The sequence below is a fragment of the Culex pipiens genome, chromosome 3 (assembly GCF_016801865.2).
Source record: "Culex pipiens pallens isolate TS chromosome 3, TS_CPP_V2, whole genome shotgun sequence".
Classification (NCBI taxonomy): Eukaryota; Metazoa; Arthropoda; class Insecta; order Diptera; family Culicidae; genus Culex; species Culex pipiens.
Window position 1 is genome coordinate 64,228,196 of NC_068939.1, and position 27,208 is coordinate 64,255,403.

At 35.1% G+C, this 27,208-nt stretch overlaps 2 protein-coding genes across 4 annotated transcripts in view; one reads left to right on the plus strand and one right to left on the minus strand.

The window, feature by feature from the left end:
- Positions 1–27,208, minus strand: part of LOC120418538 (protein qui-1) — a 178,414-nt gene that overhangs the window by 122,619 nt on the left and 28,587 nt on the right. The gene's annotated exons all lie outside the window — the stretch shown is intronic.
- Positions 17,602–18,515, plus strand: LOC120418562 (uncharacterized). Its single transcript, XM_039580993.2, has 2 exons — positions 17,602–17,745; positions 17,832–18,515. The coding sequence occupies exons 1-2, from the start codon at positions 17,726–17,728 to the stop codon at positions 18,217–18,219; spliced, it is 408 nt and encodes a 135-aa protein (XP_039436927.1). The 5' UTR covers positions 17,602–17,725; the 3' UTR covers positions 18,220–18,515.

The following is a 27,208-nucleotide window of genomic DNA, read 5'->3' on the forward strand; positions in this document are numbered from 1 at the left end:
TTTGATGGTTATGTGTGCTGTTTGAGTGCAAGTGCAAGTGCAAACGGTGATAGAATGTGTTGTGTGAGTGAATAAATCAAAAGCCTGGAAGGTTTTCTGCGGATCGACACCTGAAGGTAAGTTTCAGTAGATAAGGTGAGAAGTTTTTTGTGTTGAGGGAAAGTGGTTAGAAGTTGAGCCTCTCGTTATTGTTTGGATGATGCGTAGGTAAAAACATGTACTTAACATAAAGTGGGAGCATCCCTAAACCACGTGAACACTTTGGCAGGGGAAAGGGGAGGCTGGCGATTGTCCACAGTATACTTTTTTGTATGGACATCTGTCCACCTGGAGGGGCGGCGGGTACAGAATGTCTAGACATAGATTGGCCAATGTTTGACAGCTCCGAACAAATAGGGTACCTAATGCTTTTTAAGCACATCCATAAATATTGTTAAATATTGTTAGAAATGAAGTTAAATTAAGTTCAATTAAGTTAAATTAAGTGAAATTAAGTGAAATTTAGTTTAATCAATTTAAGTTTAGTTAAATTAAGTTACATTTGGTAAAATTTAAATAAAAATGTAGAATTCAGTTAAATTGATAAAATTTATTTAAAATTAGTTAAATTTAGTTGAAATTAGTAAAATTTCGTTAAAATTGATTAAATTTAGTTTAAATAAGTAAAATAAAGTAAAATTTAGATAAGTTTAAATAAATTTTGTTGAATTAAGATGAATTAAAAAAATAGTTAAATTAAGCAAAATTTAGTTAAATTCAGATACATTCAGTTGAAATTAGTTATTTTTTGAGTGATTTAGTTGAATTTGCCCAAATTTGGTTAAATTAAGTTGTGTTAAGTTAAATTTAGTAAAATTAAAAAAAATAAGCAAAATTAAGTAAAACTAAGCAAAATTAAGTAAAATTAAGCAAAATTAAGTAAAATTAAGTAAAATTAAGCAAAATTAAATAAAATTAAGCATAATTAAGTAAAATTATGTAAAATTAAGTAAAATTAATTAAAATATAGTAAATTTATGTAAAATTAAGTAAAATAAAGTTAAATTGAGTTGAAATTATGTTAAATTCAGTTAATATATGTCAAATTAATTTCAATCAAGATTAATTAAGTAAAATTAAATTAAATCAGTTAAATTGAGCTTAATTTAGTTGAAAATGGTTATATTTAGAAAAATGTAGTTGAATTTAGGTAAATGTAGTAGAATATAGGTAAATGTAAGTACATTTATTCAAATGTTATTACATTTGGTTGAATTCAGTTGAATTTAATGTAATTTGGTAGAATTTAGTTAAATTTATAGTTATTTGGTAAAATTCAGTTAAATTGAATTTAATTAAGTTAAGTTAAATTTAATTAAGTTAAATTGAGTTAAATTAAGTTTAATTAAATTAAGTTAACTTTAATTAAGCTAAAATAAGTTTGATTAAGTTAAATTAAATTAAGTTAAATTTAGTTTCATTATGTTATATTGAACTAAATTGAGTTAAATTGAGTTAAATTAAGTTAAATTTAGTAAAATTGAGTTAAATTAAGTAAAATTATGTTGAATTAAGTTAAATTTAGTTAAATTAAGCTAAATTAAGTAAAATTAAGTTAAATTAAGTTAAATTAAGTTAAATAAAGTCAAATAAAGTTAAATAAAGTTAAATTAAGTTAAATAAAGTTGAAGCAAGTTAAATTAAGTTAAGTTAAGTTTAATTAAGTTAAATTATGTTAAATGAAGTTAAATGAAGTTGAATTAAGTTAAATTAAGTTAAATTAAGTTAAGTTAAGTTAAATTAAGTTTAATTATGTTAAAGTATGCTAAATTAAGTTAAATTTTGTTAAATTAAGTTAAATTAAGTTGGATAAAGTAAAGTTATTTTGTTTAAGTGAAAGTAATTTGATGTTATATTTAAACTTTGTTAATTGCAAAACATAGTTTAAATTTATCATGAATTTACTATAATTTAACCAAAATAACTTTTTGTAAGTTTTTTTTGTATTTTTGTATTTTTGTATTTTTGTATTTTTGTATTTTTGTATTTTTGTATTTTTGTATTTTTGTATTTTTGTATTTTTGTATTTTTGTATTTTTGTATTTTTGTATTTTTGTATTTTTGTATTTTTGTATTTTTGTATTTTTGTATTTTTGTATTTTTGTATTTTTGTATTTTTGTATTTTTGTATTTTTGTATTTTTGTATTTTTGTATTTTTGTATTTTTGTATTTTTGTATTTTTGTATTTTTGTATTTTTGTATTTTTGTATTTTTGTATTTTTGTATTTTTGTATTTTTGTATTTTTGTATTTTTGTATTTTTGTATTTTTGTATTTTTGTATTTTTGTATTTTTGTATTTTTGTATTTTTGTATTTTTGTATTTTTGTATTTTTGTATTTTTGTATTTTTGTATTTTTGTATTTTTGTATTTTTGTATTTTTGTATTTTTGTATTTTTGTATTTTTGTATTTTGTATTTTTGTATTTTTGTATTTTTGTATTTTTGTATTTTTGTATTTTTGTATTTTTGTATTTTTGTATTTTTGTATTTTTGTATTTTTGTATTTTTGTATTTTTGTATTTTTGTATTTTTGTATTTTTGTATTTTTGTATTTTTGTATTTTTGTATTTTTGTATTTTTGTATTTTTGTATTTTTGTGTTTTTGTATTTTTGTATTTTTGTATTTTTGTATTTTTGTATTTTTGTATTTTTGTATTTTTGTATTTTTGTATTTTTGTATTTTTGTATTTTTGTATTTATGTATTTTTGTATTTCTTTTTTTTATTTGTCAATAGAATATCGCAACAAAGCCGTTGCAAAGCCGTACAATTAGGATGATCAACTATAACATAGTTTAAAAGCCTAGAAACTATTGAAACATCCAAAAAACTTGCTGGACTACCAAAAAACGTACCAAGAATAGCGGAAAATCATGCTACACCAGCAAAAGTCTTTTTGAAAATAAAAAACAACTTTACAGGCAGCAAGGGATTTTTAAAAATGATTTTGAAATTACCAGTTAAAACAGTCGAAAAATTAGCTGGACTTACCGAAAAACGAAGCAAGAACAAAAAAGAAACGAGCTAAATCAGCCAAAAGGCTGGGTGAATAATGCGTGTTTTGCAGGCAGCAACGGAGGCTTTTGAAAGAAAACTTGTAGAAATAGTGGAAAAATTAGCTATTCCAACCAAAACACCTACCAAGAATAGTGGCAAAGTTAGCTAAACTAGCTAAAAAGATGTGTGAAAATACCTGGCTTCGCAGCCATCAATGGAAAATTTTGAGAATGATTCCAAAAAAACTGGTTGAAACAGCCTAAAAACTCGCTGGGCTAACTATAAAACTTCCTAGAATACCATAAAATCTAGCTAAAATAGCTAACAGACCTTCTCAAACCATACAGCTTTTGAGACTGGCAGCATTTTTCCAGCTTGTAAATTAGTAAAATTTACTAAAAATTTAGCTAGATTTATCATTTTTAGGACCTGGATCCAGCTGTCAAATCCAGGACTTTTTTTTAGGATTTCCAGCTAAAAAAAATGGTGGTTGAAAAAACAACCAATTTTTTTAGGGTTTTTAACCGAAATTTAGTAAGATTCACGATAAACCTTCTTTCCGTGTGGCATCCTTGCTCGAAATGTATCTGCAAAAATAATAAAACTTATTTTTTTTCTTTGGCCAATAGGGTGACCTGAACCGTGTTAGGTTGGTCGTGTGTTAGGTTAGGCAGGATTTTTCGGTCTGCAAACTATTTTCCTTTGAAAGGCCAACTTATCAACTTCCATTTGCGTCTAAGACAGCTAAAATCGATAAAAATCGGGATTTTGCAAAAAATAATACGAAAATGATTATTTTTGGGACTACCCTAGCACGGTGTAGGGAGGGTTTATGCTCTTTTCAAATGGAATCGCTGCAAAATTGAAACAATATGATTTCAATGCAATGTAAATTAAATTTGATATCATTTATTCACTAGCTCACGCCATGACTGAAGGAGGTTATTACTGCAAGCAACGTACCTACAAATTTTCTTCGTGGAATGGACGCATAGGAGGGCCTTTTCAAATATTCATGACCTGGAAAATATTATATCTATATGTATTTCTAAGGAGGCGCGCGATACTTCTTGAATCTTTACCTAAAACCAAGCTTTGTGAATGATCGTGCGCCTCCATCAAAATATATGAAAAGACTTAAATATTTTAGATATTTTTTTAATATTTTCTTGGTCACGAATATTTGAAAAGGACCCCTTAAGCGACCTTTCGACGAAGAAATTTTTTCGGTTCATTGATTTGCAATAATAATCACCTTCCACCAGGGCGTGTAGCTTGTTGAAGAAATCAAATAAAAATATCTATCTATTTTCTTAAATTATCTTTCGATTTGTTTTTTTAAATACTGGTAAGATCATGGGTAAGATTATAGTTTACGTTAGTTTTTTTTTTAATTCTTAGGCATTTTGCAAATTTTCGAACGAAGCATAAATATTAATAGAAGACTGATTCAGTATAGGAGAATTTTAAAATTATTAAGTCAAACCAAAACAAAGTCAAGACTTGTGGCTTAACCTAAACAAGATATACGCCAATGATGTTGACATGAATTTACAAAAATTGCTAACATTAGCTGAAAAAGTGACTTTTCCCCTACAAAAAAATAAGGGAAGTGACAATGACATACTGTTGAAATATATTTACACTTTACCAAGGACTGCCTAAACCCAAGGTCAAAGGCGTGTTTTTATCGTTATAAAAATGTGATAGATGAAGTGCTACATCAAACTTGATTGAATGAGGTTTTAATCAACGTTTGAGATACAGGTCTCATTCTCTCCAACCCGTCCTTGCAACAAAATAGTTTCCCAAAATTTTCAACACCTCCGGCCGGTATCGTAAAGAACACCAAATCAAATTATGACAAGCATTTTAGGAACTTTCTGGTGGCAGGCAGCAGCCGCTCCGTTACTTGACACGTTCCTCGGATACACACAATAAACTTAATCCATCGGAGAAGAGCTCCTTTGTGGCGGAGATGATGGTGGCTTCTTAAGGCTTCAAAGCTCCCTCCCTCGACATTCCACTCAGTTCCTATCAAAATCCTCATTGAATGAATACACTCAACGCACTAAACAGGCCGGATATTGTTGAGTTGAGAGCGAGCCACCACCAGTCAGTAGCAGAGCCAGGGCCAAGAATGAAAGTGGGATTCTTGGGATTGCTATTCCTGGCATTACGAAGGACCTCCTCCCACACTGCTGTGGACTCTGTGAGTGGCATTGTGGTGAGAAATTTCCAGTCGATTAAATTACTTTTGTCCGACTCCGAGTCCTCTCGAAACCACTCCGAAAAGCCGGAGTTTAGCCGGCGGAGGAAGTGGACAATTCCGGAGGCAGATCTGTTATTGAGCTCGATGTTTAATTAACACCAATTAAGGCAAACAATAATTCTCCAGATCCTAAGTTTGCTAGCGTTGATTATTGCCGGGCATTTATCTCACTTTATCCATGGTCAATGTTGCGGTCGGTGGGACACCAAGGCATTGATGAACACAGTTGGGTGACAGTTGGAATTGAGCAGGAAGAGAAAAACTCATTTTTTTTTGTTTTCTAGGTATTGTGTATTTGTCGACGTTCATTAACTTTGGTTTGTTGGAGAGTTCCCATGGGATTAGATCTTGGATTAGATGATATTTTGGATGAGATAATATAACCAAATCGCATTAGCGAAATCCAATTTTTTGTATTTTTTTGGGGAAGAACACGGTGAAGCTATTTTGCAGGAAAAGTTTAAAAAAAGTCATATTATTTAAATGGAAGGATTTTTAATCGGTACTAGGCGTCGAAAGGCTTGAACCCATATTGATGCTTTAAAAAAAAATTGAAGTCCAATTCCAAGTCCAAGTCCAAGTCCAAGTCCAAGTCCAAGTCCAAGTCCAAGTCCAAGTCCAAGTCCAAGTCCAAGTCCAAGTCCAAGTCCAAGTCCAAGTCCAAGTCCAAGTCCAAGTCCAAGTCCAAGTCCAAGTCCAAGTCCAAGTCCAAGTCCAAGTCCAAGTCCAAGTCCAAGTCCAAGTCCAAGTCCAAGTCCAAGTCCAAGTCCAAGTCCAAGTCCAAGTCCAAGTCCAAGTCCAAGTCCAAGTCCAAGTCCAAGTCCAAGTCCAAGTCCAAGTCCAAGTCCAAGTCCAAGTCCAAGTCCAAGTCCAAGTCCAAGTCCAAGTCCAAGTCCAAGTCCAAGTCCAAGTCCAAGTCCAAGTCCAAGTCCAAGTCCAGTCAGTCCAAGTCCAAGTCCAAGTCCAAGTCCAAGTCCAAGTCCAAGTCCAAGTCCAAGTCCAAGTCCAAGTCCAAGTCCAAGTCCAAGTCCAAGTCCAAGTCCAAGTCCAAGTCCAAGTCCAAGTCCAAGTCCAAGTCCAAGTCCAAGTCCAAGTCCAAGTCCAAGTCCAAGTCCAAGTCCAAGTCCAAGTCCAAGTCCAAGTCCAAGTCCAAGTCCAAGTCCAAGTCCAAGTCCAAGTCCAAGTCCAAGTCCAAGTCCAAGTCCAAGTCCAAGTCCAAGTCCAAGTCCAAGTCCAAGTCCAAGTCCAAGTCCAAGTCCAAGTCCAAGTCCAAGTCCAAGTCCAAGTCCAAGTCCAAGTCCAAGTCCAAGTCCAAGTCCAAGTCCAAGTCCAAGTCCAAGTCCAAGTCCAAGTCCAAGTCCAAGTCCAAGTCCAAGTCCAAGTCCAAGTCCAAGTCCAAGTCCAAGTCCAAGTCCAAGTCCAAGTCCAAGTCCAAGTCCAAGTCCAAGTCCAAGTCCAAGTCCAAGTCCAAGTCCAAGTCCAAGTCCAAGTCCAAGTCCAAGTCCAAGTCCAAGTCCAAGTCCAAGTCCAAGTCCAAGTCCAAGTCCAAGTCCAAGTCCAAGTCCAAGTCCAAGTCCAAGTCCAAGTCCAAGTCCAAGTCCAAGTCCAAGTCCAAGTCCAAGTCCAAGTTGGATTTTGAATTCAACGTTAAAGTCAAAGTATAATGACGCAATAACTTTTTACATTTTCAAAATAGTAAATATATGATTTATTAAGCTTGACTATTGCTTAAACCCCACCGTGCTCATCAGCGTTGTTATTTAACCGATTGCTTTACCCTAATCCAAACCGACTGGCGGCGGTTGTGACATTAGCACTGTCATCGTTCGCTGTCGTCATAATACCGACGTCAGCACAGCACCTAGCTCGCACTTTTCCCAGCTTGCGGCAAACCATCCCCACTCTCCCCCCAACTTAACCAACTTTTCGCCTTCCCCAGAAAAACCCATTTCAGCTGGAGGTTCGGCTTTGGCACCAAATAATTAATTCGTTATTTTCGCCACAATCCACAAAAACACACACACACATGGATGATAGCTGATGACACTGACACTGGGTTGGCACTTTTTCGTTTGTTTTCCCATGTGTCACATTCAAAGAGGAGGTCGGGAAAAGGGTTCAGGGTGGAAACCTGAGGTGGAAATTATACGAACTTCCCCGGACCGAAAAGCGGGCTACTCTGTCCCACATTACACATTTACAGTGATTAATCAGCGCCAGTCGTGGCGAATCGTGGCAAATCGTGGGGTAATTATGTTCAACCCCACAACACAGTCATACATTTTCGCTTATCAGTGTTGATGGGCGTGACATTTGCCGCGGATCCTCCGCCTAAAGCCCATCCGTCATGGAATATCGCGCGGCTTTTGGCGCTGGTGATAATTTGCTGCATTTACATTTTAATTTAAATGTAAATACCATACACAGCATCCGGTGATGGGTGAGTAAGTAGTGCCTATCTCGCAGGACTCATCATTTGCACGTAATGTACGATGTACGTGTCACCGGAAGCAGTGCGGAAGCCCGCCTCGCTCAGTGTTATTTAATCTCGGAAACATGACACATGAGTTACAGTCGGCATACATTGTTGCAGGATCGTGAATTTGGCTTAAAAATGTATGAAGCAATCATTTAAAGGACATCCTCGAGAATTTGGTCATGACAGAAGGGCTATTTCCTGACATTTTGCAGGGTGAATTGAAATATTCAGATTCGGGCTACCTGAACACGCTCCTATTGACATATTTGAGTATAAGTGAATTCCCTGTCCATAAATAAAATTATAAATTTACAATCATGCATACTAATTGAGACCTTCAAAAGAGCAAAACACGTTTTCATTTGATCTTTAAGTGTACTCAGCTACTCAGTTATGTTTTCAAAAGTCTAAGTATTTTTGATTAAAAGCCCAACTAATCACCTATCTTTTGAAATGTGGCGAAATTGGGTCAGCTCTTCCAGATATCTAATCTAATCTAATCTAATCTAACACAAACGCAGCCAGTCCGATGAAAGCATGCTGGAAAATCTTATGATTAGATTACGCCCAAGCACTTTTCTTGTCAATATTAATAATTGCAGTTCTTCCGAGAACATCCGAAAATGAATTGTAAAAATTAGCCAGCCCTACTGCGTTGTGTTTACCGCAGAGAGGATTCTGTGAACGGATCACATTTCACAGAATCTAGAGGGGAGGAAGGATGCGTGGACATACCGTACCAAACGCTCCGAATCAGTTGTGGTTGGGTGTGTAAGTGTAAATTTGGCAAATAATTATAGGGGGGTTCGTGGAAATGGAGAAATGAGGATTGGGAAAATGAAAGATGGAGAAGGGGTAGGAAGGATATTTCATTTAATCAATAGACTATAATTTATTTTGGTATGGTATGCATGTAAAAAAAAAACCGAAAAAATAATGGAAAGATCTCAGCAAAATCTGGATATCTTCAATAAGCAGCTTCAATCTTCATTTTCCTGCAACCGGAATTGGACACAGCCTGACGGCGTGACGATCGTCACCTCCTCTTGGCTCTTGATAGTTTTCGGTTGACGAACCAAATCGAATAGAATATGCTTACATTTAGGGGCTGTTTAAGTGAAGGGACAGGCTCTGCAGGTTGCAAACAGCTTCTGGCTTTGCCGGAAGGGAATCTTCACCGTTCAAAAAAGTTCACGGAGAGCTTCACTTTTGTCTTCAGCCACATAAAGATTCTCTTGCATAATACATAATAAATTCATCCGAAGAACAAATCCGAAACCGTCGTGGAATTTTGTAAAAATTGGCCAAAAGATGCCAACGAGAAATAACTTTAAAAAAAACGGAAAAAAACGTCAAATTTACGGCACCGAAAAAAAAATACGTCCAAACTCGCCCATGGCTACTTCGATCCTCGGACTTGTTACACTTTCAAAAATAACCCGTCTTTAGCAATCGGTCCTTGGTCCAAATCCAACAGCTCACTGGTATTGATGAGAGCTTGCAGTTCCGGGCACCTTCTGGGATAGCAATCACCCCGACGAATTGCGGAAACCGTATTTTCAATGGCACTGTTGCTGGTATCCATGTCCATCCCGTAATCTATCTTCAAATTACACTACATCGTACTTTTTTCAGATTCTTGAATTTTTCACAAAATGACAGCGCGAAAAATTTAAAACGTCCAAACACGCGCACAGTTTGCTTAGATCCTCAGGGTCAGCTCTTCCAGATATAAGTTTATTTTTATTTGGGCACTATATCTTTTTCATGAGGCGCAGTACATATCGGCAACTTGGCTATTTTGCAAAATTCAAAGTTTCTCCTGCGCCCTGGTGAGGGCTCCAACATTATTTAAGTATTAAATTTTTATAAACTTGTAAGTCAGCGACTAACCTCGACCCCCTAAAGCTCAGCCTGGTTTTGCGAAAATCGTTTTCAAAACGTTTTTTTTACCACCCTATTTCGGATAAGACCACCCTAAACGAGAAATTTGAACACTTACAATCTGGATTTTGGTTCAAAAGAAAGAGGGATGGTCCAACTGGCTCCAAACTTTAGATTTCTGTTAGCTATCGATAGATGAATGTTCTCTCCAAGTTTGGTCCAAATCGGTGAAGGTCGAGTCGAAAAGTGTACCCAGTTGACATGGAACGACCCATACAGAATAACAAGAACAGTGTTAATAAGCTCATTTTAAACCTGAATTTTCTCACTTAAAGCTGAAAAGCTCTCACAGTGTTCAAGTATACAATAAAGACGTTATTTTTTGTGGCTTCCCGTTCCGCTTATGGACACATTTCGATGGTCCTTTTTAAGTCTTGGAAGAAGCAACCAGCAAATGTTTATCACGGCGTCAGCGCCAACGCCAACTTAGCAGAATTTTCTTTTTCACACATTTAAGCTTTAAGAGCGAGTCCACGAGCAAAGCATACCCATCTCGCATCGACCTCACCAATCTGCCTGAAATTTTCAGGGGTTGTTTGTACATATAAAACTAGCATCTGGCCAAAATTTGAGCACTCTAGGTCAACGGGAAGTGGAGCAAATCGGGACACTAAGTTTGAAGGTTTAAAAACGTCAAAAATCTTAAAAAGGCTATAACTTTGACAAAATTCAATTTAATTTCAAAATTCAAAATGCATCTGAAAGGGCTTAAAAAATGCAGCAAAATGCAGGGTAGAGCATCCAAATTGGTCAAACCTAAAGGGAGTTATTGGCATTTTAGTGAAAAAATAGCATAATTTTCAAACTCAAATAAAAAAATGTTCCATCCAGATATCAACTCGGTTCGACCTGCAGCTTGTAGGGGACATCTGGGACTATCATTTGAAACTAAGAACGCTTTGGGTAAGGCAGTTTAACATATTAAAAAGACACTTATACTTTTAGTGATTTTTTTGGTTGTAAATTTTTGCTCGGAGGACCCCTTAAATCGACATTTTCGGTGATAATTTCATCATATTCGTGTTTCTGAGACAATTTTACAATAGAAACATGCATAAAAATGATTATTTTCATCCATTTTAACCCTTTAAAAAATTAAAGTTGAAAAAAATTAAGAAGCTGCTTTTTTTCTGGTGTCATCTAGTATCCTTGGAAACGAACTTGATTTTCAATAAATGTGATTCAAAGATTTTTTTTAACTTTAATTTTTTAAAGGGTTAAAATGGATAAATTATCACCGGAAAATTTGATCTAAGGGGTCCCCGGAGCAAAAATTTACGACCAAAAAATTCACTAAAAGTAAAAGTGTCTATTTAATATGTTAAACTGCCTTACCCAAAGCGTTCTTAGTTTCAAATGGTAGTCCCAGATGTCCCCTACAAGCTGCAGGTCGAACCGAGTTGATATCTGGATGGAACATTTTTTTATTTGAGTTTGAAAATTATGCTATTTTTTCACTAAAATGCCAATAACTCCCTTTAGGTTTGACCAATTTGGATGCTCTACCCTGCATTTTGTTGCATTTTCGAAGCCCTTTCAGATGCATTTTGAATTTTGAAATTAAATTAAATTTTGCCTAAGTTATAGCCTTTTTAAGATTTTTGACGTTTTTAAACCTTCAAACTTAGTGTCCCGATTTGCCCCACTTCCCGTTGACCTAGAGTGCTCATATTTTGGCCAGATGCTAGTTTTATATGTACAAACAACCCCTGAAAATTTCAGGCAGATTGGTGAGGTCCAAACGACGTCCCATACAAAGGGGTATGCCCTGTTCGTGGACTCGCTCTTAAAGATCCTCTGCGTTGGTTTGTAAGCGTGAATATTAGATGTCGAAGGTCTTTCTAAGCTGCTATCTTGATTTTTTTGTCAATCTAATACAGTCCGTCCTCGATTATCCGAAATCCTCGCTAAAATTTCACTTCTGATAATCGAATCACCTATTTTTTATTATAATTTAAATCTCTGACCTCACAATTACACAAAAAGAGATTCGGATAATCGACTGCATGAAAAAAATACCGAATAATAGTGTTAAAAATGATTCACGAAACTAAACGAATTAAAAACAAGGTTTTAAAAGATAGCAACTTCTACTGCGATATAACACTCTTTACAACTCTGCTCAAAGCACTCTACAAGTACAAGTTACTACCATGATGGATGAACAATTGAAGAAGATTAATAATTTTCTTCCACCCTTCCGACACTAAACCAGCTCAGTCTGGAAAAATGACGATATCAACTTGGTGTGCGATAAACGTCCGACACCATCGTCGTGGGTTTTCTCTTCCTCTTTTTATTATTATTATTTGCCACCCCCAGTCCGGGGTGTGACCAAGAAAATATTTGTAATTAATTATACCCGGGGAACGCAGTAGATCGATAAGGATCTGGATTACCCCACCCAAGGAAAACCACACAACATGGGAACCTTAACCGAAGATTGATGGTAAGCGTCTGGTGCAAAATTAATTTGAAAATTTGTTGCATCTTAAGACGATTTACAACAGTTGAAACTGTCGGCAAACCTTCCAAACCTTCAGCCAATATGTGAGATAACTCCACAAGTTTTAACCACATGTCATTTCCCGGTAGCATGAAACACCACAAAACCACAACAAGTCTGATTTGATTTCAAAGCTGCTGCTCCTCTGCTCTTGTGTTTGTGTTTGTGTTGCTGCCTTTCAGAATGAAAAATTAAGTTTACGTTCATCGGGAAAGCTGCTGCGCGCTGTGTGTCGTCCCATTCACCGGGATGAATAGGATGTTTTCACAAAACCATACATGTCTAAATTGTGTGGAGAATGAGAATTATTCCTTTCATTGCGGCGCAAACCTACCCAGCTGTGGGAGGCCTCTGTTCTAAAGATAACACATGAGCAATTCTCTACGAAACCGTTTTGTTTTGGAATTTTAATTTTTGTATTTTTTTTTTTAAATTTGGCTGAAACATTTTCGGTGCCTTTGTTATGCTCAAAGATGCCATTTTGCATCATTAGTTTGTCCATATAATTTTCCATACAAATTTGTTGAAGGAATTTTTGATCGATTTGGTGTCTTCGACAAAGTTGTAGGTATGGAATCCATACTACTATGGATACGGACTACACTGAAAAAAATTATACATGGTAAAAAAATCTGGTGATTTTTAATTTACTTTTTGTCACTAAAACTTGATTTGCAAAAAAAAACACATTTTTTAGATGTTTTAGAGGACATCAAATGCCAACTTTTCAGAAATTTCCAGGTTGTACAAAAAATCTTTGACCGAGCTACGATTTTATCAATACTGATTTTTTCAAAAAATCGAAATATAGGTCGTAAAATTTTTCAACTTCATTTTTCTATGTAAAATCAAATTTGCAATAAAAAAGTACTTAAGTGAAATTTCAATAAAGTGCACCGTTTTCAAGTTAAATCCTTTTTAGGTAACTTTTTTGAACATAGTCGCAGATTTTCATTTTTTTGAATAAGTGCACATGTTTGCCCACCTTTGAAAAAAATATTTTTGAAAAGCTGAGAAAATTCTCTATATTTTGCTATTTTGAACATTGTTGATACGACCCTTAGTTGCTGAGATATTGCCATGCAAATGTTTAAAAACAGGAAAATTGATGTTTTCTAAGTCTCACCCAAACAACCCTACATTTTTTAATGTCGATATTTCAGCAACTAATGGTCCGATTTACAATGTTGAAATATGAAACATTCGTGAGATTTTTCGATCTTTTCGAAAAAAATATTTTTAAAATTTTCAAACCTAGACTCACATTTTAAAAGGCTGTAATATTGAATGTTTGGCCCTTTTGAAATGTTAGTCTTGATTAAAAAATTTGAAAAATAATGTTTTCGAAAAGATCGCAAAATTTCACGAATGTTTCATATTTCAACATTGTAAACCGAACCATTAGTTGCTGAGATATCGACGAAAGAAAATGGTGGGTTGTTAAGGTGAGACTTGGAAAACATCAATTTTCATGTTTTTAAACCTTGCATGGCAATATCTCAGCAACTAAGGGTCGTATCAACAAAGTTCAAAACAGCAAAATATAGAAAATTTTCTCAGCTTTTCAAAAATATTATTTTCAAAAGGAGACAAACATGCGCACTAATTTAAAAAAAGAAAAACTTCGACTACTTTCAAAAAAGTTACCTAAAAATGGCTATAACTTGAAAACGGTGCACTTTATAAAAATTTCACTAAAGTACCGTAAAGTGGGGTGACTTTGATAGCCCGGGGTGACTTTGATAGGTTTTTCAAACGCTCGTAAATTTGATTATACATCGAAAAATGAAGTTGAAAATTTTTGGGACTAATATTTCGATGTTTTTGAAAAAAATCGTATTAATAAAAAAAATCATAACTCGGTCAATGATTTTTTGCACAACCTGGAAATTTCTGAAAAGTTGGCATTTGATGTCCCCTAAAACATATCAAAAAATGAAAAAAATTAAAAATAGTGTTTTTTTTGCAAATTAAGTTTTAGTGACAAAAATTTAAATAAAAAAACACCAAAAAAATTTTTACCGTACCGTTAAACGGGGTGACTTTGATAGCCGGGGTGACTTTGATAAGTTTGCGATTTTTCCGCAAAATGAAGAGTATAATTAAAATACGTAAGGAATGGTTTAGAAACATACTGACCGTGGTAGAGAAGTGTTCAAAGTACCTCAAGAAGAACTTTTCATAAAATTTTGACAAGTTTAAAAAGTTAGTTAACTATAGTTAAGAAAATGTTGATGAAAGTCAGTATTTTAAACTTCTCAAATTGTCATGATTTTCTCAATGAACGTGATTTTTAATCGGAAAACAGAATGAATTTTCGGATTCTTTGGACAATTTTCCACTAGGAGATGGTTAAAAAAGTTTGTAAATAATAAATAATATGTGTTTTTGAAACACAATTAAAAAAAATCTTCAAATTTATAGGCAATTTCAGTTGAACAAATTTCTTGTAAAATGTAAAAACTTGTGATTCGTGCTTCGAATTCAGTATAAAATGCAATATTAATCGATAATTTTATACACAAAACTAGTTTTAAAAAATTTCAGGCAAAATTCTGACTTTTTAACAATTTTACCTAAAATTTATATGTATTTTGCTTAAAAGCTTATACACTTAGTTAACTAAATATAAACATTGATTTTTTTTCTTAAATACTATATCAGCTACTTTAGTGATGGTACATTTAACGTACAAATTAAGTTTGAACATCTTAAATATGATTATAACAAGAAAAACTATGACTATCAAAGTCACCCCGGAATTCAAACTAAGAATTTTTAACGTAACTATTTTTCTAAACATTATTGAAAAAACTTTTTTCCAAAATAGTGCATGGACTTTGTGTGGCCTACCCCAGTACATGTTTTAAAAATAATAATCTTGAGGAAAACCTTACCTGTTGAAAAATATTCCAAAAACAAATTGAAATCCTATCAAAGTCACCCCGGTTTACGGTATATCATTTTTTCCAGTTTAGTCCGTATCCATACCGTCAACAGGGGTGACATTGGGTCTGGGGGGTGAGATTGGGTCATACAAATTTCAGCATTTTTGTATGACCCAATCTCACCCCCCAGACCCAATGTCACCCCTGATGACGGTACCTACGACTTTGTCGAAGACACCAAATCGATCAAAAAATTCCTTCAAAAGATACAGATTTTTGAATTTTCATACATCATTTTTGTATGGACAGCTGCCAAATTTGTATGGAAAATTATATGGACAAACTAATGATGCAAAATTGCTTCTTTGGGCATACCGAAGGCATCAAAAAAGTTTCAGTCGGATCAAAAAATATAAAAAACGTTACTTAATCCACCTTTAGGTGGTTGGTGCCTTCCTCACATTCATAAAGTCAATACATTCAGTAAAAACAGCAACATTCCCTTAACATGTTTAACAAATCAGCTTTATTACTCATTTCATTTGATAGGGTTCGCAGACCTTCAATTTTTCTGGCTCATCGGCAAGGTCTGATAAAAAAACCTATCCAACGATAGTTCACATGGAAGATTCAGACAATATTTTTATCACAATATCTGAGATCCGGCCTCCAAAAAGTATATAAATAACACTTATAACTTTTGATAGGGTTGTCAGATCCTTGATGTTTTAGGCTCATTTGAAAGGTCTTTCGATTATCTAACTAAGGATGGGTCGCATGATGGACCCGGACATCATTTTTACTAAAATATCTGAGATCCGGCCTCCAAAAAGTGTATAAATAACACTTAAGTACCAATATCTTTTGATAGGGTTGTCAGATCCTTGATGTTTCAGGCTCATTTGAAAGGTCTTTTTAATACCTTTCTCAAAATGTATAACATGATAGGGTTTCTTGCAAAAACCACCCTTTTTACAATCTTCCTGACATACGCCAAAATCGTTTTTTAGCATAACTTTTGAAGTACTTAACTAAACATGCTGGTTTTAAATAGAGACCTATGGGACTCCAAGACGGATCGAATGAGACTGATACGGTCAAAATCCGTTCATCCAGTCCGGAGATAATCGAGTGACAATTTTTTTGTCCACCCACCTACACACATCCACACAGACATTTGCTCAGAACATGATTCTGAGTCGATAGGTATACGTGAAAGTGGGTCTACGAGGTCGAATTAAGAAGTTCATTTTTCGAGTGATTTTATAGCCTTTCCTCAGTAAGGTGAGGAAGGCAAAAATCGGAATTCTGAAACGGAATTCAATTCAAATCGTTTAAGTATTCCGTTTCAAACGCAACAACTGATTCCGTGTACGTATCGATTCCAATTAAATTCCATTTCAGAATTGATTTTGTTTAAAGTAACCTTAATTCAATAAACCACAACATCCATTCCAGGTATTTTTGCTTCTTGTTCTAACGACTTTCGAATAATCCTAACCATATGACGAACAGTAATTGTTCCATGAATTGTTAAGAAATTGTTTGAACCATTAGGACAAATTTTCACAAAATTTCATTTAGCTCAATCATACCGGGAATTGTTACATTTACAATACTGGCTACAGTACACTTAGGGAGCGTTCTTTTATTACGTAACACAAACAATAGGATTTTTAGACCCCCTCCCCCTCCCCCTCGTAACAAAATTTCCATACAAATTTAAAAAAAAATGTATGGAGCGTAACACGGCCTCAGACCCCCCCTCCCCCATCTGCGTTACGTAATAAAAGAACGCTCCCTTATCTTTAAGCAAAAGCTGTTCCAAATAGATCTAACCTGAATTGGGTCCTAAAATGAAGCTTATATTGCTGATATTATTGTTTCCAGCGATAAATCTTATTTTTCTGCGTACAATGACCCATTGTACGACCACAAAGAGTTTAAAATGGATTTTTAAATCAATTTTGAAAAATTAACCTTGCGGTCCTTCTTGACAGAAAAGGTCCTACTTGACAGCTCTTTCCAAGGGGACCATAGTTGATCCATCGAAAAAATGTTGTCTCGTCAACTTTTTTTTTGCATTAAAATAAAAAAAAGTGATCAGAAATGGTTTTTAAGCGTGTTTTTAATCGTTGTACATAAAAAAATACATAGGGCTTTAGGACCCTATTGTCGAACAATTGTTTGGACCATTGGAAAATTTTCAAAAAATTTCATTTAGCCATTTTGAGAGGTACTTCTGATTTTGAGTATGTGATCTATTTTCACCACCTTGTCTTATTTCCTTAGTCAACTCAATCGGAATTCTGAAATAAAATTCAATTCGAATCGTTTACGTAGGTATTTCGTTTTAAACGCAACAACCGATTTCGTGTATGTTCGGTTGTTGCGTTTGAAACGGAAAACGTAAACGGTTCGAATTGAATTCCGTTTAAGAACTCCGATTGAGTTGACTGGGTCACTTTGGTCGACGCTCATATTCAGTACGCAGCCATTAACTGACAGGAAAAAGTTATATAACAGTTTTACCAACTGTCAATTTCACCCGGTCCGGCGGACGCTGTCAGTGTCAAAGCAGCAGCACAACAAAATACCAATGGAGCCGCGGCGGTATCGGTGAGTTGAAGATTTCTTTTAATCCAAGCAGCGAGTGAACTTCGATCAGCCATCATCATTACACGTTTTCTTTTTTCTCCTTCCAGATGCAGCATCCTTGGCCAAACCGTCCCCCAAATCCAGCCAAACGACAGCGCAAGAAGGCAACATCTTGCAGAAGCTGTCCAAACTAGCGGGATGGAGATTTGTATGAGGATCGTGTTTGCGGACGAAAGAAGTCCTTCGGGGACGCAGGGACTGCATCGACATCTAAGTTCGGACGATCACCACAACACAGAGAACTTTCCAGGGGAGACGACGATCAAGATGTACCTGCTGCAGCACCATGTCGGCTATCCAGCGGTCCATCGTCGATCTCCAAACAGCGTCGAGGTCATCGGCGGCCAAACGCTGCGCAACACGGTCTTCCCGCCGCCCAGCAAACGCCTCTCGCGAATCCCTCATCTGGACATCTTCCCTAAATCAAACGGCTGAAGCACCACCGGAGTGACCGTCGGCGCCATCGAACCAGTTAACCCGATCGTCGAGCAAGCCGGTCATTACGAAGACCGCCACAACCTCGGAAGCGGTTGACGAGCAAGACCTGTTCCAACAGGTCACGCCAAGACAAAGACGACAAAATCGACAGCTTCGCGGTGGCGTCAGTGAGGACGAAAGCAGCGGCCTCCACACGATCCACGTTCACCATTCGCTTTGTGTAAATGTAATCTTCTAAATGTAATTGCGTGAACTATCAATATATTTGCTTAAAATATAAATCCTAAAACTGTGATCTAGTTTTAAGCTTTCTCTATTTCTATCCCTTTTCCCTTGCAATTTTAGTAAGTTTTTTCTTATTTTTTCTTACTCTTGGTAACACCTTTATTTACAAGTAATAATTGCTCCAAAATGGATTTGATGTAACACACAGCTGAAAGGAACTCCAAAACTCTGTTATGTACCCCAAAAGAACTTATTGTATCTTGATTATTCACCAATAAACCCGAATTGAATTGAAAAAAATATAAATCCTTCTGCTGACCGTGGCCGATGGCCTAATAATAGTGTGATCGATTGAATGGCAATCTCGCCTCTACGAGAAATCAAAAGGCATCTGTACAAGCATTCCTTAACCGACTCACGCCCACGTAGCTCAAGAATCTAGGTTTCTTCCAGTATACAACAAACAAGAAATTTCTAAAAGTATAGTAATTTCTAAATTCTATAAGTGCTTTTAACTGTTGATTGGGTTGTCAGATTTTCAACGTTTTGGGCGCGTTGGAAAGGTCTTTTGACTACGCATCCAACGACGGGTCACATGATTGACCCAGACATCATTTTCATAAAAATATCTGAGATCCGGCCTCAAGAAATAGTATGACAAACACTTAAGTGCTTATAACTTTTGATAGGGTTGTCAGATTTTCAATGTTTTGGGCGCGTTGGGAAGGTCTTTTGACTACGCATCCAACGACGGGTCACATGATTGACCCGGACATCATTTTCATCAAAATATCTGAGATCCGGCCTCAAGAAATGGTATGACTAACACTTAAGTGCTTATAACTCTTGATAGGGTTGTCAGATTTTCAATGTTTTGGGCGCGTTGGAAAGGTCTTTTGACTACGCATCCAACGATGGGTCACATGATTGACCCGGACATCATTTTCATCAAAATATCTGAGATCCGGCCTCAAGAAATGGCATGAAAAACACTTAAGTGCTAATAACTTTTGATAGGGTTGTCAGATTTTCAATGTTTTGGACGCGTTGGAAAGGTCTTTTGACTACGCATCCAACGACTGGTCACATGATTGACCCGGACATCATTTTCATCAAAATATCTGAGATCCGGCCTCAAGAAATGGTTTGACTAACACTTAAGTGCTTATAACTCTTGATAGGGTTGTCAGATTTTCAATGTTTTGGGCGCGTTGGAAAGGTCTTTTGACTACGCATCCAATGACGGGTCACATGATTGACCCGGACATCATTTTCATCAAAATATCTGAGATCCGGCCTCAAGAAATGGCATGAAAAACACTTAAGTGCTAATAACTTTTGATAGGGTTATCAGATCTTCAATGTTTTGGACTCGTTAGAAAGGTCTTTTAAACACCTTTCAGAAAATGTATAATATGCCATGTTTTCTTACAAAAACCACCCTTTTTACAATCTTCCGGACTTTAGTCAAAATTGTTTTTTTAGCATAACTTTTGAAGTACTTTACTAAACTTCATAATTTTCAATAGGGACTTATGGGACCCCAAGACAAATCGAATGAGACCAAAACGGTCCAAATCGGTTTAGCCAGTGCTGAGATAATCGAGTGCATATTTTTTGGTGCACAGACCCACATCCCTACACACACACACACACACAGACATTTGCTCAGAATTTGATTCTGAGTCGATATGTATACGTGAAGGTGGGTCTAGGAGGTCAAATTAAGAAGTTCGTTTTTCGAGTGATTTTATAGCCTTTCCTCAGTAAAGTGAGGAAGGCAAAAATTGAATGACCGAAATCTGAGAGAACTGCTCACATGCAACATGGAGGATATTCAATAGCTTGTGAGGACGAAACATGGTTGAATGGAAGTGACTTTAGGGAAGTTGATTTATGTTTTCAATATTTAATACGATTTTCTTTTTCTTTACGAGAAATTTAAATATTTTCAAACTACTTCACACATTTTTCGCATGACTATATGTTGTTATTTTGGCTGAGGTCACAATATTTTCAATCATGACTCAGCTTGACTAAAGAAGGGTTAGCCTGTGCTGAAATAATCCAGTAACATTTTCCCCTATATAGGAGAAGAATGCATCCAACATCAAATAAAATTTATTGGAAATATAAAAGAAGTGATTGTCCTGCCTTCAATAGTGTCACGTTACGTTACGTTGGATTACCAACCAAGATGTTGTGTCTTCAAATCATACATATCAATAATAATTTGTATTTTTTGTTTATTTGTTTTTAAGAAGAAAATGCCACAAAAATATATATTCTAAATTCTACTTAGTTCACATCTAACACACAGACACTGACATCTACAAATCTCAAAGATTTGAAAAAAAAAACTTTTGAATAACTGTGATTTGGTTCATGAAGGACTTATCAGAGCCGTACTTTGGGTCCACGGCGCCCTTGGCGAAGCATCAATTTGGCGCCCCTCCCAAATTTACAAGCATTTTGATAAATTGATGTTAATTTTCAATAATTGCTTCAATTAGTTTTGATTTTATAATTGCATTTGGAGACCTTATGGTTAAATTCAGAAACACAGTTATTTTATGTTTTATTTTTAAAATAATATGAGATCGGTTGATTTGAAAATTATTGTAGGAATTAAGTTGGCAAAATATTTCCTAAGATATCATAAAATCGATTATTACATCATAGTTTTGTTTTTTAAATTTATTTTTCAGATAAATGCACAGAATGCTCAATCATCATAATTTTTGTTATAACTTGTTAACAAATTTGATATTTTCTATGCCTGCTTAATTTGATCTGATCTAGTATTAATTTAATTGTATAAACAAAGTACTTTCCCAGAATTGTAAAATAATTAGCTGATTTGGCTTTGGATTTCATTTCGGTGTAATTAGAAAAACCCGATTTAATCCCACCTGGGGTGAGAAAGAGCCTTTCTTACTAAAGAATATAACAATGGTAGAACTTCTTTCAATTAATAACATCGACTTTGTTTATTTATAACGTCAGCACAAAAGAAAGTCTTATGATGAAAGCAAAGTATTATGATGATATTATGAGTATTATGAATGATATGATTTCCAAAAGAAATAAAAAACGCAATTTTCACCAAAAGAACATTTTTAATCGTACAATATGTTCGTACGTTTCATAGCAAGCTTCCCAACAACGCACACCACGGTTTTGGTTTTCTAGTTTCGGTACGAGTCCTTTGTGTGACTGTGTTGGTGTTTTGGTTCATCGTACCAGCGCACCAAGACAAGCAAAACCGAGGTACAAGTGAACCGTGTGTGCCGCACGGTGCAGGGAAGCTAGCCATTCAGCTTCTACGAAAGTGACAGAGTCAGAGATAGCTATTTTTAACAACCACACCACTACACACTCAATCGCGAGAACCTTAGGAAGAAAGCCATTGGAGTCGCCAGCATTGAACACTTTGAAAACGATATAAACGATGAAAAGCTTAGAAAGCTCCTATTGGAATCCAATGAACCCTGTTAAATAAACTTACGAAATCCCGAAAAAATGAAGTCTACATTTAGGCGATTTTAGGAGCGCACGGGAAACAAAATGATTGTAGCCGGATGAATGACCTATGTCACAAAGGTTTTTGCATAAACATTGGACAGTTATGCAAAAACGGACAGGGCAAAAGAAACCGAAAAGCTACGATATCTTACATATTGAAGGAAACATCGGTAGACAAGCTACTACAAAATGAGTATAAGTCGAGCCAAAATATATGCGCCAGCATTCTCGCACCAGTATTCGAAGCTCAACTTGACAACTTGTTGACTTGGCGCCGAAGCGTCGAAAATCGATGCAGTGTGATTTTTTGACGATTTTTCCGATTAAAATTCATGCTGAATCGACATATTTACGAAGATGCAAATGACGTCCTGCCTTAAAGTAAAACCTATACCTTTCTTTAGTAAGATAGGCAAAAAGTAAATCGTTCTATAAATTGATCGGGATTGCCGATCGATGTCGAATTTGTTTCAGATGCTCACTCATGGTATGTACTATGAATGTAGCAAGAAATTTCGAATAAAATCAGAAATGAAAAATGTTGGCGAAGGTCACCAGGTGGGCTTTTACCTTTTTTTAGGGATTTTTTTTCTTATGGTAGGTCAATCAAACGCCTCTAACTCCAGAACCATATTATGAATCTGGATGAAAATTTGGGAGGTTGTAGGGCTCGAAAAAAGCAATTTTTGAGATAAATAAAAGATATAAAAAAAAATTGACCATATTTTCATTTGAAAACTGTGTATTTTGTTGAAAAGTCTGGCCGCATCCGAAAACAGATGGATATTTCGAAATTTGCGCGGCAACTCGCACAGGTTCAGCACACTAGCTTTCATCTGCATTTAGAAGAATCGAAATCGGATATATGGGAGCTGAGAACGGCGCGACACAAAATTTTGCAAAATTTTACCACATACGAACATCACTCGACCTCCACGGAATTTATTTTCTCAAAATTCGAGGGTTGGAGATAGACGAGTTCTGTCAAGGTGAATCGATAGAGCGTCGAAAATCGATGCAGTGTGATTTTTTGACGATTTTTCCGATTAAAATTCATGCTGAATCGACATATTTACGAAGATGGAAATGACGTCCTGCCTTAAAGTAAAACCTATACCTTTCTTTAGTAAGAAAGGCAAAAAATAAAAAAAATCCTTCTTCAAAATTAAAAAAAAATATAAGTCAATGCCCGTGTGCTCTCTAGATAAGAATCCCAGCATGCTTAGTACAAAAGAGTACCCCGGCATCGAAGCATAATTTTTCAATATGCAGCGGCAGAGCCACATTTCGTTAAAATCAATTAAAGATCATTCAAAATTCAACGCAATTCATGATGAAACTTATTTTAATGATAGTAATAATAGCATTATATTTGCTAAATAAATATGAAGATAAGAAATTTCTATTATTTTTTATGGATTTGCCCATACGATGCTTGAGAATATTTTTCATAATTTTATTTTTTTTAAATGATTAATGTTTTGCATTATTTTTTGTCGGTTTTTTTTTATTTATTTTTAATTCGTTAAATCAAATTTAATATTCAAGTAAATTATTTTTTGCACAAAGCAAACATGTTTTCAACCTAAAATATTAATATAAAATATATTTTTTTGTTTAAATTTAAAAAAAATAACAACACCGGTTAAGCTATAACTAAAAAAGTGATGTTCAGAACAGCTTGTGTGCTCTAATAATATTGGTCTTACCCGAGCAGACGGAAATAACTTGGGAATAACATTTTTTGATATTTGAAAATAGTAGGCCAATAACATTTTATGTTATTGATAACAAGATTTGTTATTCGTCGTTGTGATTTTTAAATGGATTCGGATGATGGATTTCGATGATGGATTTGGATGATGGATGAAATGGATTTTGCAAGAATATTCTATTCTTGTCATTTCCTGTTACAGTTTTTCTATTTCCTGTTATTTTAACAGTACTTGTTATTGAAATGGCATGAATTATGTTATTACCGTCTGCCCGGGTATTGGTGATAATTTACAGCAGTTTTCCTATTTTAAAACTCTAGTATTCTGGAAAAGCGCATGTAAATTATAATGCACGGAGTTGCTTAAAGGGGAAATCGTGCTGGAAATATTTCATAAGCCATTTTTAAAAAACTGAAGAATGTTCAAATTTCAAAAGAAAGGTATATGTTTAAATGTTAAAATAATTCCTATTTCAAAGAAGCTCGAAATATTACCATATTTTTTCACAATTTGGCTGATTGTAGTTCACAGAAAAATTAACGTGAAAATATCATATAGTTGGACAATTTTTTAGTCTGGAAGGTATTACTCAAACTTCATTAGGCAACGGTCCAAACATTAATGCTATTTTTATTTTGAGAAATTCTTCTAGAACTCCTTCAACTTTCTGCCATTTAAGCGCCCTTTCTTTGATGAAAAAATAAATTTAGCATTAGGTTTTAATTTGCAAAAACACTTTGATTGAAATATTCATAGAATTGATTTTGACGCCCCTGAATTTTTTTTAAGCCAAATAATCTAGTTATTTGTAGTTCTACTTTATAATTTGGCGCCCCTTCTGTTTCGAATACCTAATGGGAATGTTATAACTGACATGCAAATTTTGTACAATCATCGATTTCGGCGCCCCCAAGGGCTAGCGCCCTTGGCGGTCGCCAACTGCGCCAACCCCTAGGTACGGCGCTGGACTTATTTTTATGTTTCTAAGCCAAAAATGACTTCAATAAGCTAGCACATCTGATCTACATTGGGATACCAGATTAGTTGAAAAGATTTTTAAATTACTCGAAAAGAAATATTGCAAAGTGAAAAAACCCTACATATTTTGTATAACAAGCACCGATCGATACTTCAGTCCAGGAAGTTGAAGTTTCCATCCAATCATTGCTTCAGTTCCGTTGGAGTGTTTTTTGCGCCTAAATTCAGCCATCACGAGCATTTTTTTTCTCCCTCCTTTTCTGATAGGTTGGTCATTCAGGTAAAAGCTGTATACCAGCTCTATGAAATAGGGGCGAAAAAATCCCGATCGCCACTTCCACCGGTGATTGGACGGTTTTCCTGTGTGGCAAAAAATAGGCAGGGTAATTGGGACCTGTTGCTTTTGTTCCTTAGTACTATCGGCTCATAAATTGAGCAATAATGACATTAAACTGAGAAGGATTGCGCTTTCCGTTGAAGGGATACTGTTTCAGATTTGTAACTTATTTCAACTCTGACTAAAACATAGCCAAAAATCGTACATTTCTCCAGTGTCACAATCCGTCCAATGTTGGTCGGACTTATTACTCACTGGTGCTAATCCCACGTTAATCTGTGTTGAAAACTTTTCGCATAATCAAATCCAGGTCCCCCCCCCTCCACCCTTGGGTGGACATCGACGCCTTCCTTCCGACCCGTTTCCAACCGCCATAGAATTCGTCGTTAGTGCCGTCATAAATAGTGTGGTCCTGGGAAAAGTGTGCAGCATAATGATTATAAATCGTTTCCCAGTTGGCGACAAACTTTCGAAGCTTTTCCCCGAGTTAGTCAGTCAGTCAGGGGGGCTGGGGGGAGGTGGTGTAGTGGATTTATTCTCCCCAAATGGGATCCAATTTGAAGAGCTTTGGAAGCGCGAGATCGAAAAGTTTTTGAGTAACTATCACGACAAACATTAATTACTTTCATTTATTTAAATTATAATTTTGCTCGCAGATAAATTGTTTGCAAGCTCTGTTCATATTTCGTAATTGTGGCATTTTAATGAATGTGAAAAATCTTTTCCGGAAAACCCAAAAGTTGAAAATTAAAATTAATTTTAAAACTCAAACGTAGTTTAAGGACGCCACCCAACGGCGTCTGTGTTGCATCGCGGGGGGAAAATTTGCTCTCTGGTTTCCTTTAATCGCGCTAAAGTTTTCCAATTTTTGAGAAAGAAAGCCACGTAACCGCGGTGGTGGTGGTGGTGTGTGTGAAGATATGATGAAAGAAGTTGCTGCTGCGCTGCACTGACACCGTGCGAGCTGTAGATAAAGTTTTCGTCTTCTGGTGCAAAGTGGTATTAGAAAGCTTGAAAAACGAGCGACCCAGGTGTGGTTGTGCGCGAATACCATGACATTGAGTGGCTTTTGGTTCGGGACAGTTTAGGGCAAAGCTTGGGGCAATGCAGCTTGAATACGTGCAGGAAAACTGCCTTTGAGTGTTTTATTAAATAGTTTTTTTATCAGTGAAGGTGATTTCGGGTCAAAATGAGCATCAACTATATTTCCCTTTGATTTGTAGATTGAATGCAACTTAATTGATGCTGAAAATATTTTGGAAATTTGAGCAAACTATTTTAGAACATTTGCTAGTAATAAGTTCATTGATATCGTGTACTATCTTTGATGTTAAAAAATCACCAAGAATTGAATAAGAACAACTTTATTTCTAAAATATGTTTTTATTGTTTTATAGACATTTCTAGTGGATATGTATTTAGGAGTTTAGAATGTATTGTTATTCAAAATCTTCCAAAAAAGAATACTTTTTCAGTATTTATAATAAAGTTCCTTTCCATTTTTTGATAAAAAAAAATCTTCAAAATAGAAAAAAAAATCGGTGAGATTTCCCATCGAATTAAACATGAGACCTTGAAAAATAGAAAATGTGTGAAAGATAACAAAAAAACAGTGCGATGCATTCATTCATTATATCTTTTTTACTTTTTATTTAAACTTTTTTAAGAAGCAAACTTGAGCAATTCTCTACCAAAACCGGAAATGGATTTGTATTTTTTGATTTGACTTAAACTTTGTGGGGGCCTTCCCTATGACCAAATAAGCTATTTTGTGTGATTGGTTCATCCATACAAGTCTCCATACAATTTTGGCTGCTGTCAATACAAAAATGGTATGTAAATATTCAAACAGCTGTAACTTTTGAGATAATTTTCTGATTAATTTGGTGTCTTCGGCAAAGTTGTAGGTATTGTTGAGGACTATTGAGAAAAAAATAGGTACACGGAAAAAAAAATTTGCAGATTTTTTAATCAATTTTTTTTTTACTAACACTCAATTTCCCAAAATACGTATTTTTTGATTTTCGAGATTTTTTTATATGTTTTAGGGACCAAAAATCCGCAACTTTTGAGCCATAGAGAATCGTGGTCAAAAAATCTGCCGCCGAGTTATGAATTTTTGAAAAAATAGTGATTTTTGGAAAAATCGAGGTTCATGCAAAAACAAGCTTGACATTTTTTTTAATGCAAAATTGAATTTGCAATC